The 12,583-nt window shown below is 35.7% G+C and overlaps 1 protein-coding gene across 1 annotated transcript in view; it reads left to right on the forward strand.

Moving 5' to 3' along the window:
* Positions 1–12,583, forward strand: part of LOC140166598 (uncharacterized) — a 102,378-nt gene that overhangs the window by 16,152 nt on the left and 73,643 nt on the right. The window contains exons 3-8 of the mRNA XM_072190100.1: positions 721–837; positions 2,279–2,383; positions 3,269–3,385; positions 4,058–4,255; positions 9,227–9,341; positions 9,474–9,634. Of these exons, the coding sequence (XP_072046201.1) occupies positions 721–837; positions 2,279–2,383; positions 3,269–3,385; positions 4,058–4,255; positions 9,227–9,341; positions 9,474–9,634 (813 nt within the window). The remainder of the gene's footprint in view (positions 1–720; positions 838–2,278; positions 2,384–3,268; positions 3,386–4,057; positions 4,256–9,226; positions 9,342–9,473; positions 9,635–12,583) is intronic.

Raw genomic sequence — 12,583 nt, forward strand, 5'->3', positions numbered from 1 at the left:
CAGCAAAATTAAAAAGTGCCCACTAGTTCCATCCCCATTTAATCAGAGTCTGATGAGTTTATGGCAAAATAATTCATATACTAATTTTCTATACACTTTTCTTCGAAGGTTGATACCAAATTTGATATCAAAAGTTTAATCATCGTGAGCATAGGAACCTTTGTTTGGAAATTCAAGAAGTTGGTACCTTTGTTGTGATTTCACATCACCGTTTTAAAGAAAAGCCCGTTCCAGAGTTAATATTTCTGCATATTTCTGTATTATTGTTCCTTGTTTTTTGCTTTGTTTTGATGCTTCTTGTATTCTAGGCGCTGTGTAGGCCCTGAAACTCCCTATAAATACTGTGTATTAACAACAATAGCAATAGTAATAATAATAATAATAATAATAATAATAATAATAATAATAATAATAATAGCAGTAATAATATGTTTTCCTCTATTTTAAAGTGATGTGAAAATAAAAATAGCAATTGTTAATTTGTCTGTATACTCGTAATACACGGATTCAGGGTTTCTCTGGCGGAAGTCAATTTGTGCCGAAATTCCTCCCCACAATGTAATAAGCCTATTGCATAACAACAAATACAGTTCGGGGGTTAATCCATCTCCTTTGTTATGCAATACGTCTATTGCATCGTGGAAAGGAATTTCGGCACAAATTGACTTCCGGTTGAGAAATTCTAATGTATCGTCAAATAAACACTCTTGTCAATCACAGGATAAAGAAACACCTCTTCACATCGCCTGTAAGAAATATGACCTATCAAAAAAACACCGGATTGACATATGCGTTCTAATGATTGAGAGTGGAGGAGATCTTGAAGTGAAGAACAAGGTACTGAAATTGGATCATCTTTTTTTTATTAATTAGTCTAATTTATCATTCTAGATAGTATTGGCCTGTGGCACAGAAAGGGCTTTCCCGGGTTGGCCACATGAAGTACAACGATGACAAACAAATTGAGGGAAAGGATAAGGGGTGCGTACACCCGGACTCGGGGTATAAAGGGTGGGGCGTAAAAGGTACAGAAAATATACCTTAATGGGCCTCTAGATCTCTTTTCTTTGCCTTATGGGCCAATTAAGGTCTCTTTTCGCTGCGCCTTTCTTTTTGATTTTGCTCGCTGCATAATTCGTAAGCTAGATTACGGACATAATTTGTTTGTTATAATGATTGATATTATTGATTATGGGATTGTGGTGAAATGAGTGAAAAAGTAAATATCAAAGGCCTATGTATGCATTGGTGCAAAGAATTCACAAGGCCTCAAATGAATAGCAGTCCCAGAACAACGCCAAATATGGATTAAAAGACCTTTGCCCTTGGATGTACAACAGCATGTTATGATCTAATGGGAAACTGTGCACATCAACAAACACCATTTCAATCAAAAAGGCAACGTCTGATATAATTTGAAACCACATAAATTACTAGAGTTGGTTCTTCTCTTGGATTTGGACCAAGCTTTAGAATATCGAATGTTGCGTTTTGAAATAAAACAAACCAGAAATTTATCACCCATTGTAAAGATATGGCACATGTACCGAATACATGTACATACATTGGCTGACCTTGTGGATTTCCTGGCCCAGCCATGCTAACCACATAAGGAGATTATACGATTAACCTAGTGCAGCTATTGTCATAGCAGGGTATTATTATGTAATACTCCTGATCCATATTTGGCGTTCTCTTGGACTGAATAGGGTTGGTGGTAGGCAAAAATAGCTATTAGTCAAAGATCATAACGAATTATAATTAGGCCTAGGATATGTGATGGTATCAATAAATTTCACCGTGATTGGATTCTCTAAACTATAATCATGTGACTCATAAAGGCCCATTCCGATTGATCTTAACGAATGTGTAAAAAAATCAAATTGTTTTTAAATTCTCTAAATTTAAAGTTTGAGTCAATAAACCTGGTATTTTCGAAATGAAAACATTTGGCAAAAACCTAAGTACAACACCAGTGTAGACCAAGTTGAAACCCCGTTCGAATACATGTAGCTAAATTCTGTACTTTTAAGTAGAGAAATATTATTAGGCCTACAGATTTGTGTAAAATGTCTTTTTTTTCTCTTTAAAATGTGGTTTTCGGCTTCACCACCAGCAGTCTATGTTAACACATCTATGACACAAAGATGCCAAAATCTGAAGTTTGATAGACTTTTATGATCCTTCGGATGAGCAAATCACGGAATAATTTTTAAGTATTTCAAACCAAATCTAACCAGTACTTACCATACCATAAACACTTCAAATTTGGTTTCAGGATGGCCACACCTCTATTGATGTTATTGGTATTGATAGAAGCAAACGGAGTCGTTCAATTGGATTAGAAACCGATGATGCAAAACCAATAAAGAAAGCTATTCAGGTAAGCTGCAGAACTTGACTAGGAAAATGTGGAATTCTTAGCACGAGATGAGGAAAATGTTATGAAAGTTGTATATATAGTTCGTCGACATTAAGATATAAAAGTATGTATAATTCTACAAGGTTTCCCATGAATGTTAACATCGCCGTATCATAACTGGAAAATATTCTGGCAATTAAATATTCACCCAAAGTGGCAGGTGGGGCGTGTGTTTCAGAACGTGTCGTTCGATATTGGGAGTGATGTGTTTGATGGGCATGTCGCGTGAGTGCAAGAACGTGTATGCATTTTACGCATTGTTTTTGCAAGAAGTTAATAAAAGAAGAATATCAAAATGTGGTATCAAATCAAATGGATATTTTTATTTTTCAATACTCAGCCGGTTTTGCATAGTGTGTGCGTTTAATAACAAAACAAGAAAAAAGAACTATGTTTTATTTACACATTCCATTATAAATTCAACTTTAAATTAAATCAAATAAAAGACAAATATCGTATGCATTCGATGATAGCCGTGTTCGTGCAAACTCCGTTATGTGTGCACGTACGATGCTATTGTACTCACAAAGACACTTGACTTCTGGCTTCACACTTTCGATATAAGTTCCATTTCATTTTTCTTAATTAAAAAGTAATTACTTAAGTTCTGAATTTCAAATAAAGCTTACGATGTGGCAATATTACTAGTGTTTTGCATTCGTGGTTCAAGACATTGCCAAAAGCAATAATCAAGATCAATCTCTTGTTCTTGACAATACGATAATGTAGTTATCTGATGCAGGTTTATTATCCTAACATCAAAAAGGGGGATAATTCCCACCCCTGTTGACACCATGCAGGGATTATATGACCATCTTAATATATAACTTATTTTTCCTAATAAAGCGACGAGAATATAGCTTGCTCATGGCCGAGGAGAGTTACCCAGTAACAGTGGTGAAGATGTTTCTGGTGGGTGACCCCACGGCTGGAAAAACATCCATCAAAAAGTCACTTACAAAGGTAAGTTGCGAGTATGTTAGACTTGTTTGATATTGGCGTTGTGGCTTCTGGCTAAACCTAACGGACATTACATAATTAAAAACAAAACAAAACAATAGAACAGTGAATGCTGCCTCTTACCAGTCAAGCTAGCTTAATCAATAAGGCGTTGGACTATGGTGCGAGAGGTTGCGGGTTCGAACCCTGGCGGTGGTATAGTAAGTAAGTAAGTATAGGGGAATTTCAGGTTAACTCAATCTTTCACGAGAGCATACTATACCACCGGTTTATGCTAGGAAGGTAAATAAATTCGTTGCAGGATACGTATGACAACCCCTAAGGAGGTAGATGGCCACTACAGGCTGTATAAAACACAGGCTTTTTATTTACTTGCCTACATAGAGACACCCAGCAAACACAAAACGTTTTTAAAACGTTTTAAACAAGTTATATTTTGGGTTTGGGTTTAGGTAAAAACGTTTTATTAACATTCAATTGCCAAATATTTTGTCAACACTTAAATAGCATTATGTTAAAATATTTGCAGTAGGTTATCAAAATGTTTTTTTAATGTTATGAAAAAGTTTTATACCCTTTATATACCCTTTATATAACCCGATATTTAACGTTTTCTGACAACCTTTAAAAACGTTTTGTGTTTGCTGCGTAGTTATTGTTTTTATTCATCAGCAGAATACGAAACAGATGCACTCATACATTCCCACCCCAGGAATAGATGTTGGTACATACGAAATCGAAGATGTAGGGACCTTATCTATATGGGACGCTGCTGGTCACATTGAATATCATGTTACCCATGGTATGTTCTTGGGGAGTCAGAACTCTGTAGTCGTCTTGGTGTACAATCTAAAGGAACCAAACGCGTATGCGGTGAGTATATTGAACGACAGTCTTGGTATTTTTTATTTTCCTAGGAATAAGCAGACCCCTTTAAGAGCTCTCCAATGTACAAACGTGTTCAATTTAGTACTATTACTACAGAAAAGCTTGTAGCAAGTATATACAAAGTTGTGTCTGTGAGCCCTAAAATTCAAAATGGTACAAACTTTAGATATTACTCATAATCATTAACTAACAATACTTAATAATTCACATCTTGCCACTTTCAAGTATAAACCAACTTCATTTGGGGCTATAATATATATTTTTTTAATTGCGCCCGCAAAAGAAGTCTAGGAAAAACCGGAACAAAATATGTTCGGCACTCGACCCCCCCCTAAATTTTAATGCTTCTACTGCCACTGCATAAAGCTCTTTTATAGAATTCTATCAGTCCCTCATTTAAAATCTTTAGTTTTGGTTTCTCTTTTGTTCAGAAACCAAAAATCAAGGGATTAAAAAGTAGAGCAGATCTGGTCTGCAATCATAACACTATTATGCTGGGAGGACACAGTATAGGGTATATAACCAGAAGTATACAATAGCCTATTGTGCTAACATAATTATTATCATGATTGATATCGGATAATATATCCCGCGGACGACAGTTGATGCTCTCTGTCGAAGGTGGCATATTACACTCACGAGTTCTAGGCATAGAAATCATATACGCGTACATGTGCGTATATTGAAGGATGGAGTGTGGTGGGGGCGTTGTTTGTTTGTATGAAACGATGCATGGAGATGATTTGATTATGAATTAGTTTATTATCCCCGGGAAGCACAACCCATGCCTCTTTAAGATGAGGCTCCCCTCCCTATATAACCACCTCTTCTCCCCCCTCCTCCTCCCCTACATTCGAAATCTTCATCTCGAGCTCTCCTCTCCCTTCTCTTTCACTTCCAATGCTCTCTCCCATATGTTTCTCTTTCTCCCGGCCCATACCCCCATTGCCCTCCCCCACCACACAGACCACACACAATCTCTTCTCCCCTCTATCTTCTACTTTTGCAGTAAAAATTATTGCTTCAGTAAAAGTCATTAGGTTATTAGAGGTCATATAATGGCCTTCCATCGATTCTGGTACATGGGATTAAGGACATGAATCGATTTTGTTTATAACACGTATACAATTACAATAGTGACCCCTTTTGTAATGTCGAATGCAAATATTTCGATGGTCTATATTTTTTCACAGGTGAAATAGCCTAGGCTTATTCGATTATGTAAACCACGTCTTTCAATGTAGATTACCATGCTCGATTTCTCTCCACGTGAATATTGCACTGCGAAATTTAAACATTTCTTTTGTATACTTAGAGTAGGTAACTTCAAACCAAATAATTTTTTTCTTCACACCACTTATAAGAAACTGAAACCAAAACCGAAACTGACTGACACAAATGTTCAGTTTTTAACAAAAGGTAGAAGGAATGAGTTCGATATCTTATGATTCAAGTGGTTAGGTAGGACAATAGGAAACCACGTGACCAAAACCAAAACCAAATCTAAAACTAAACATTTGAAATGAGGCAATGTAACTGTGATGTGCCCTGAGTAATTTGAATTAAAATTATTTATCTTTGTTTACATGAGAGAAGTTTGGGAAACACCTCTCATGCATCAAGTTGATCAAAAGAAATTGAATCATACGGTATCTAATTTTGAATTGTTAGGAAATCCCCTGCTCTCAAGATTGTTCAGTGAATTGCACAATTAGGGGAATCCCCGATATTGTAAAGTGGATATGACATCATGTTTGGAAACCCCATGAAGTGATGTAATGAGAAAGTTTATGTTTATAAATTAATATTGGGAATTCCCAGATTGCTCATCTAAGTGCATTGCCTAATGCTAATTAAAAAATCTCATATATGAAATTAGCTGAATGTAACAGAATGTTCTATTAATAGATGGTGGATTTTTTGGGAGTATAAAAAGTGAAAGCAATGAGTTTGCGCTTATCAGAATATAAAGAGAGATTGTAGGCTCGTTATAATTCGTTGGTCGTCGTTGTACTTCAAAATGAGGTACATTTGAACCAGTTTGCATCGCCAATAATGTGCTATTTTAACACTGCAACGAAGGAAATTTTGAGTGTATGAAAGACTTACTGGAATCTGCTTTATAAAACAACACATGTATCAATAAAATGGGGCAGTGCAGAAAGAAGTCTGTTTCCTGGAGAAAGAGAGTGATTGGTGAAAGAAGCACCATTTTTGAATATTGTCATATGCCCAAGGAGTAAGTGTTTGGAGAAACAGCACCGAGGAATTTATACACAATGGATATATATAAATGCAAGTGTACAGTAGACTTCGCTGAACAGTGAACAAGTGAACGAGGATATATACATCAGCCGTCCAGAACATTTCAACAGAACTCTATGATCACCAAGAAGAAGACTGCCGGTTAAGTAGTGATAATTTAAAAGAGTGATTATATTGTATGTGCATTCATTGTTCATGTGCCAAGCATATTTCACTTTTAATTAAGGGTAGACTAGGTATTGTTGGTCGAAGCAGCCAAAAAATCGGTTATCATTATCTAAATCAACATATTATTGAAAAATAACACTTTGATGTTTTGTAATTTTTCATTCTACAAATCATATACTGAAAACTTGATTAGTTTATTGTGGTTAAGGAGTTATGTTCGTTTTACAAAAGTGTTGTTGTTCCAGCCCTCTTTACAACATAACTCAAGGACCACAGGACCTACAAAAGTATATCTGTGATATTTGAATTCTTCTACACACTCGCTATGAAATAATCAATGCAATTTTACCAAAGCTCACTACCATTCGCAAGATGCTGTAAACTACCAAATCGCAACAGTTTAAAATAGTTGCTAACCTCAAAGACCAGATATTGTTAACTTAATCAAACAGTGTATTATTGTTGTGCATTCGTGTGAATTTGGGTAAAAGGTGATTTTGGCCTTGGGTCATTATGGCTCGTAACATTACATTTGCACTGTCTACCTCTCTTTTCTTTTTCTTGTACCTGGCTTCATTTTAAGCTCAACTCCCAACACTTCTTTCAGTGGTACCTGAGAGGGTAATATTGTCATATGCCCAAGGAGTAAGTGTTTGGAGAAACAGCACCGAGGAATTTATACACAATGGATATATATAAATGCAAGTGTACAGTAGACTTCGCTGAACAGTGAACAAGTGAACGAGGATATATACATCAGCCGTCCAGAACATTTCAACAGAACTCTATGATCACCAAGAAGAAGACTGCCGGTTAAGTAGTGATAATTTAAAAGAGTGATTATATTGTATGTGCATTCATTGTTCATGTGCCAAGCATATTTCACTTTTAATTAAGGGTAGACTAGGTATTGTTGGTCAAAGAAGAAAAAAAATCGGTTATCATTATCTAAATCAACATATTATTGAAAAATAACACTTTGATGTTTTGTAATTTTTCATTCTACAAATCATATACTGAAAACTTGATTAGTTTATTGTGGTTAAGGAGTTATGTTCGTTTTACAAAAGTGTTGTTGTTCCAGCCCTCATTACAACATAACTCAAGGACCACAGGACCTACAAAAGTATATCTGTGATATTTGAATTCTTCTACACACTCGCTATGAAATAATCAATGCAATTTTACCAAAGCTCACTACCATTCGCAAGATGCTGTAAACTACCAAATCGCAACAGTTTAAAATAGTTGCTAACCTCAAAGACCAGATATTGTTAACTTAATCAAACAGTGTATTATTGTTGTGCATTCGTGTGAATTTGGGTGAAAGGTGATTTTGGCCTTGGGTCATTATGGCTCGTAACATTACATTTGCACTGTCTACCTCTCTTTTCTTTTTCTTGTACCTGGCTTCATTTTAAGCTCAACTCCCAACACTTCTTTCAGTGGTACCTGAGAGGGTAATTAAAACCTTTTTGTATTTGCTATGTAGGTCATTAAGTTTTCCTTGTATTCTAATGATGTGAGGATTGGTGTGAAGTATTTGCATGCCGAACACTACGCCGCCAACACTTAGCCACGGGTCTACCGCTGGCCGGGAAAGCGATTTCGTGCTCATATACCACTTAGGCTGACTACCTCATCACATCCCGTGGGATGCACGCACGCGCCGCGAAGTTGTTCGTAGTATTTTGTAGTACTCAGGCTTGTTAGGGTTAATTAATCAAGCAAACAGTTTGCTCAGGAATGCGTGGAGTGCGGGTTAAGTACATTCACATGTATACTAGTAGAAAGGATTATCTCCTGAAAAGGAATGCTATATTATGTTGACGTTAACTTAGATTATTGTCAAAGATCTACATGTCCTGTTTTTGGGACACCACGGTATATAATATAATCTTGGTGATATCATCCCGGGATATCATGTCCGAATGATTTGTACTATTGCTTCTTTCGTCATTGTGCCTTGTGTCTTTCATTAAATCAAAATGTCAGTGTGTTGTTGGTCACAACACAACTTCAGTCGGCAAACATATTCCCATCGGTACATTTTACAAGTTGTGCCTTATCCCATCGGTTCAAAAATTCGGGCTAAGCCACTGGTGCAACCTGTGTTTTTGGGTGTGTTTTCAAATGATCTTGTTCCGCAAACCGAAAGTTGAACAGAGCTAAGTATTTAAAGATTTTTGTACATATCATTTTTACGCAGTATACGTCTATCATATATCTTTATTACATTTAACTTCGCTGACATATTGTTTGACTATATATTTTGACTTGATGAAACCGAATAAATCGTAATCTGAATTTAATAAAGCTAAAAAACACAACTTTTTTTCGATTTTTACAAAATAATCAGTCACATAATAATCAGAAATACGTCATGCAGTGCATTACTTACGTGTTAGCCTTTTGTTTATTATGTTTCGATCTCGGACGTGATTTCTTATCTTTGAAACATAAATATACTTTTTTTTTTCAAATCATTGAAAGTGTCGTATTGATGTATTTTGTATTCCAAAGCGACTTCAATATTGGTTGAGATTCCTGAGGAGTGGTCAAAGTGATACTGCCAAGACAAAACTTACAATTGCTGTCGTTGCTACACGTTTAGACGAGTTCGATGACAAGGAAGAAGGTACATTGTTTTTGTTTTATTATTGATCAGCACAGATAAAACATGTTGCTTTTAGACTAAAATGGCTAAAAATGTATTCGAAAAAAAAACATCGTTAGGAACAAACTCAAATTTATGTCTGCTTATTTTCAGCCCTTCAACTTGCCAAGAAACACTTAGATGACGTAAGAGTGTACTTTGCCAAAGCATTAGATATAGCGAAAGATTTATTGGTGGTAAATGCTTGTGATGCACAGTCAAATGAAATGGAAATCTTCAAAACGACTCTGCGAAAAACTACGATGGAAATAAAGGTGAATTAACTTTGTAAAAGAGTATAAACGCCGGAAAAAAGAAAAAGAAAGTAATGTGTTGTTCATTTTTAAATCAGAAAATAACTGACGCTTAATACTTGATTGTACTTTTTCAATCGAAAACATTGAATAATACAACCATTCCGAATTAATGCATAATATATAGAGTTAACTCAGCAAACACACATACACACGCACAAAATTGAAACGCTATAAACATGTTTTGGTATTGTTCAAAACGTTTTAATAACATTTGAATATCGGACTCTATAGGTCATAGACTATGCCATAGTCGATTTTTGATAAGTAACAAGTATGCAATTAATCATGATGAACGCATTCAGTTAAACTTGAGATTATACACATGTTTATCACACAAGTAAGTTATTCAATAAATAAAAAAAATAAATGGTTATAAAAAAGGGTGACAGTAAAAGTTGGCATATAACCTCAAAAATAAGCACAGCAGAAACACGTTATTTAATGTTTCTACATTATTGAGCTTTATTAAAGCATCAAAAATCAAAAAAACAGAATTGAAATCGATCAATGCATTGTGATGTAGTGTCAATTTAACGATGCTCGTAGATGGAATGAAATCCTGCCACAAATGGCTGTTATAACAAAATTGGCACATTTTGAGATTTTTAAGGTTTATTTGGACGCTTGCTTGAAAAGCAAATATGTTTTAATTTAAATATCACATGTTACATGCCTATCTTTCCTGACTTCGTTAAAAAATCCATCATTGAATAATCATAATAAATTAACCAAATGTACTATTTTAACAATTTCGGCCAATCTGCAGACAAATTAAACCTGAAAAAATGACTAAGTTCAGCTAATTAATATGCAAAATTGATGCCAATAGAAAACCGTACATGATATAAAGGTGCGTTTTTTTTGCACACATATGTATACAAAGTTCTTTCAATTGATAACAAAAAATACACAAAAAGTAATTAATTATGCAAATCAGGTAATTACAGCAAATTATGTATTCATGATATTATTATGCATTATTATTATTATTATTTTTCTTTTCAATAATGAAAGTCTATTCATTCATCATAAATATTTTGAGTATGAACCTGTTATGAGGTTGAATAAATGAACTGCAGTTAATTACTTACAAATAATACAAAAAAAATACAAAGTTTGACATTTTGACGGTGTCTGGAATAGAATTTTCATTTTTGCTGTAAACATGATATGTGTCACCATTACTCAAAGCCAAATCCGAAAAGTAAAAATGAAAATTCAGTTGCAATGAGACTTTAAATTAACATTTTGTTATCTGCATTAACATGGGAGGACAATTGGTAAAAGGAACAGCCATTACACTGTACCGCGTATACAAAAAAAGCGTGGCCTTGGGCACACACAATTGCTGAGCAATTGTGGTTTGAACAACTACTGCCTACGAAATATCTTTGATAATGCTATGTTTCAAACAGTTTTCCTCAAGTGCTTCATTCGTTGTCGACTGAAATAATTTACATGCCAAGAGAGATTAGTAGTATTAGATTGGTGGTAGGTCAGACTATTTCAATAGGCCTATATATACTGATTTATCAACGATCTTCAAAAATTCAAAAAAACAAGCAGTAGCTCTTAAACAAAGCAATATTTAATTGTGTCGGACTCGACATTAGCCTCGGAAAGGCTTCACACGCCATATATTAAAAATTCAAACAATTGAGATAAATGGAGCATATGACGAAATTCATTTTTCGACAGGGATGTTTTCTAAAATTTACCAACTTTGAAGCGCGCGCTTTTCAATTCACTGTTATGCTTGCATGCACAGTGTGGCAGAATTATTGGGCAGCCACTGTAACATCCCTAGTAAAAGTAAAGTATACGTATATTATCAAAAAATCTTGTCATCTGAGAGCACTTACTATTTCTGATTTTGGGATCTACCTGGTATTGATCGCGAAACCCTGAGTAAAAACACTTTGTGAGCTAGCAAACAGAGAGAGTACGGTGACTGGAAAGATCAGATGTGAAAATCTATCAATTGTACACATCATACAAATCAGAGCTTTATGTAAAATGTAATAGCCAGAGTATGCACAATGGGCAAGTGGACTACGGAGAAGTCTGTATTCGCTGTCGTAGTGCACGTTAGTAACCATTGGTTACTGCTCCAATTTTGATATGCCATAGGCTTTGTGTTGTAATCATTTCGATCAGTGGTTCGTAACAAAGAAAGCGTGATCCAGTTGACCTAGCAACGGTCATATTCTAACGTGCACTACGACATCGAATAGGTCATGAAAATGTTTTAAAACATTTGGTATAAATAAACCTGGGCCACAATAATTGCTTTATTTACGAGGTGGATGCGTAGTGTAATGTTAGTAGATATTTAAATCTGGTCAACTAAAAAAACTCACTTTTAGTCGGATGGAATCACCGACGTTTCGGCTAAAACCTTTGGCCTTCAGCTGGGTGGATGATTTATGGTCATCCGAGGTCAATCGATGAGGAAGTTGCTTGATGACCAGATCCCAACCATGTGACAGATTAACTCTAACGCCCCGCTCCTGTTGAGGGACGGTTGTTCGGCTCGTACCCACACTGCTTCTTTGACTCTCCGTTCAAACCAACGGGGTTCACAGTCCAAAATGACAACGTCGGCAATGTCAAAACTGACCACTGCCCTCAAGGTGTTTGTAGACAGCTGAATCGTTGCCACTTGAACTGGCGCGTCTATGTTGGGACATTCGACTCCGCAGTGGTTGGCCGATTTCACCAATGTAATGTTCTTGGCACACCTGATCTTCAGCGCACTGGACACCATACACATCACCACTTATACGGCCTTTGGGCTGATTGTCCTTTGGGTGTACTAGCGACTGCCGCAGGGTATTGGTTGGCTTGAAGTGTGTAGTGATGCCGTGATCGCGGTAGATCCTCTTTAATTTCTCTGAAACATCCCCA

Source organism: Amphiura filiformis, chromosome 12 (assembly GCF_039555335.1).
Source record: "Amphiura filiformis chromosome 12, Afil_fr2py, whole genome shotgun sequence".
Classification (NCBI taxonomy): Eukaryota; Metazoa; Echinodermata; class Ophiuroidea; order Amphilepidida; family Amphiuridae; genus Amphiura; species Amphiura filiformis.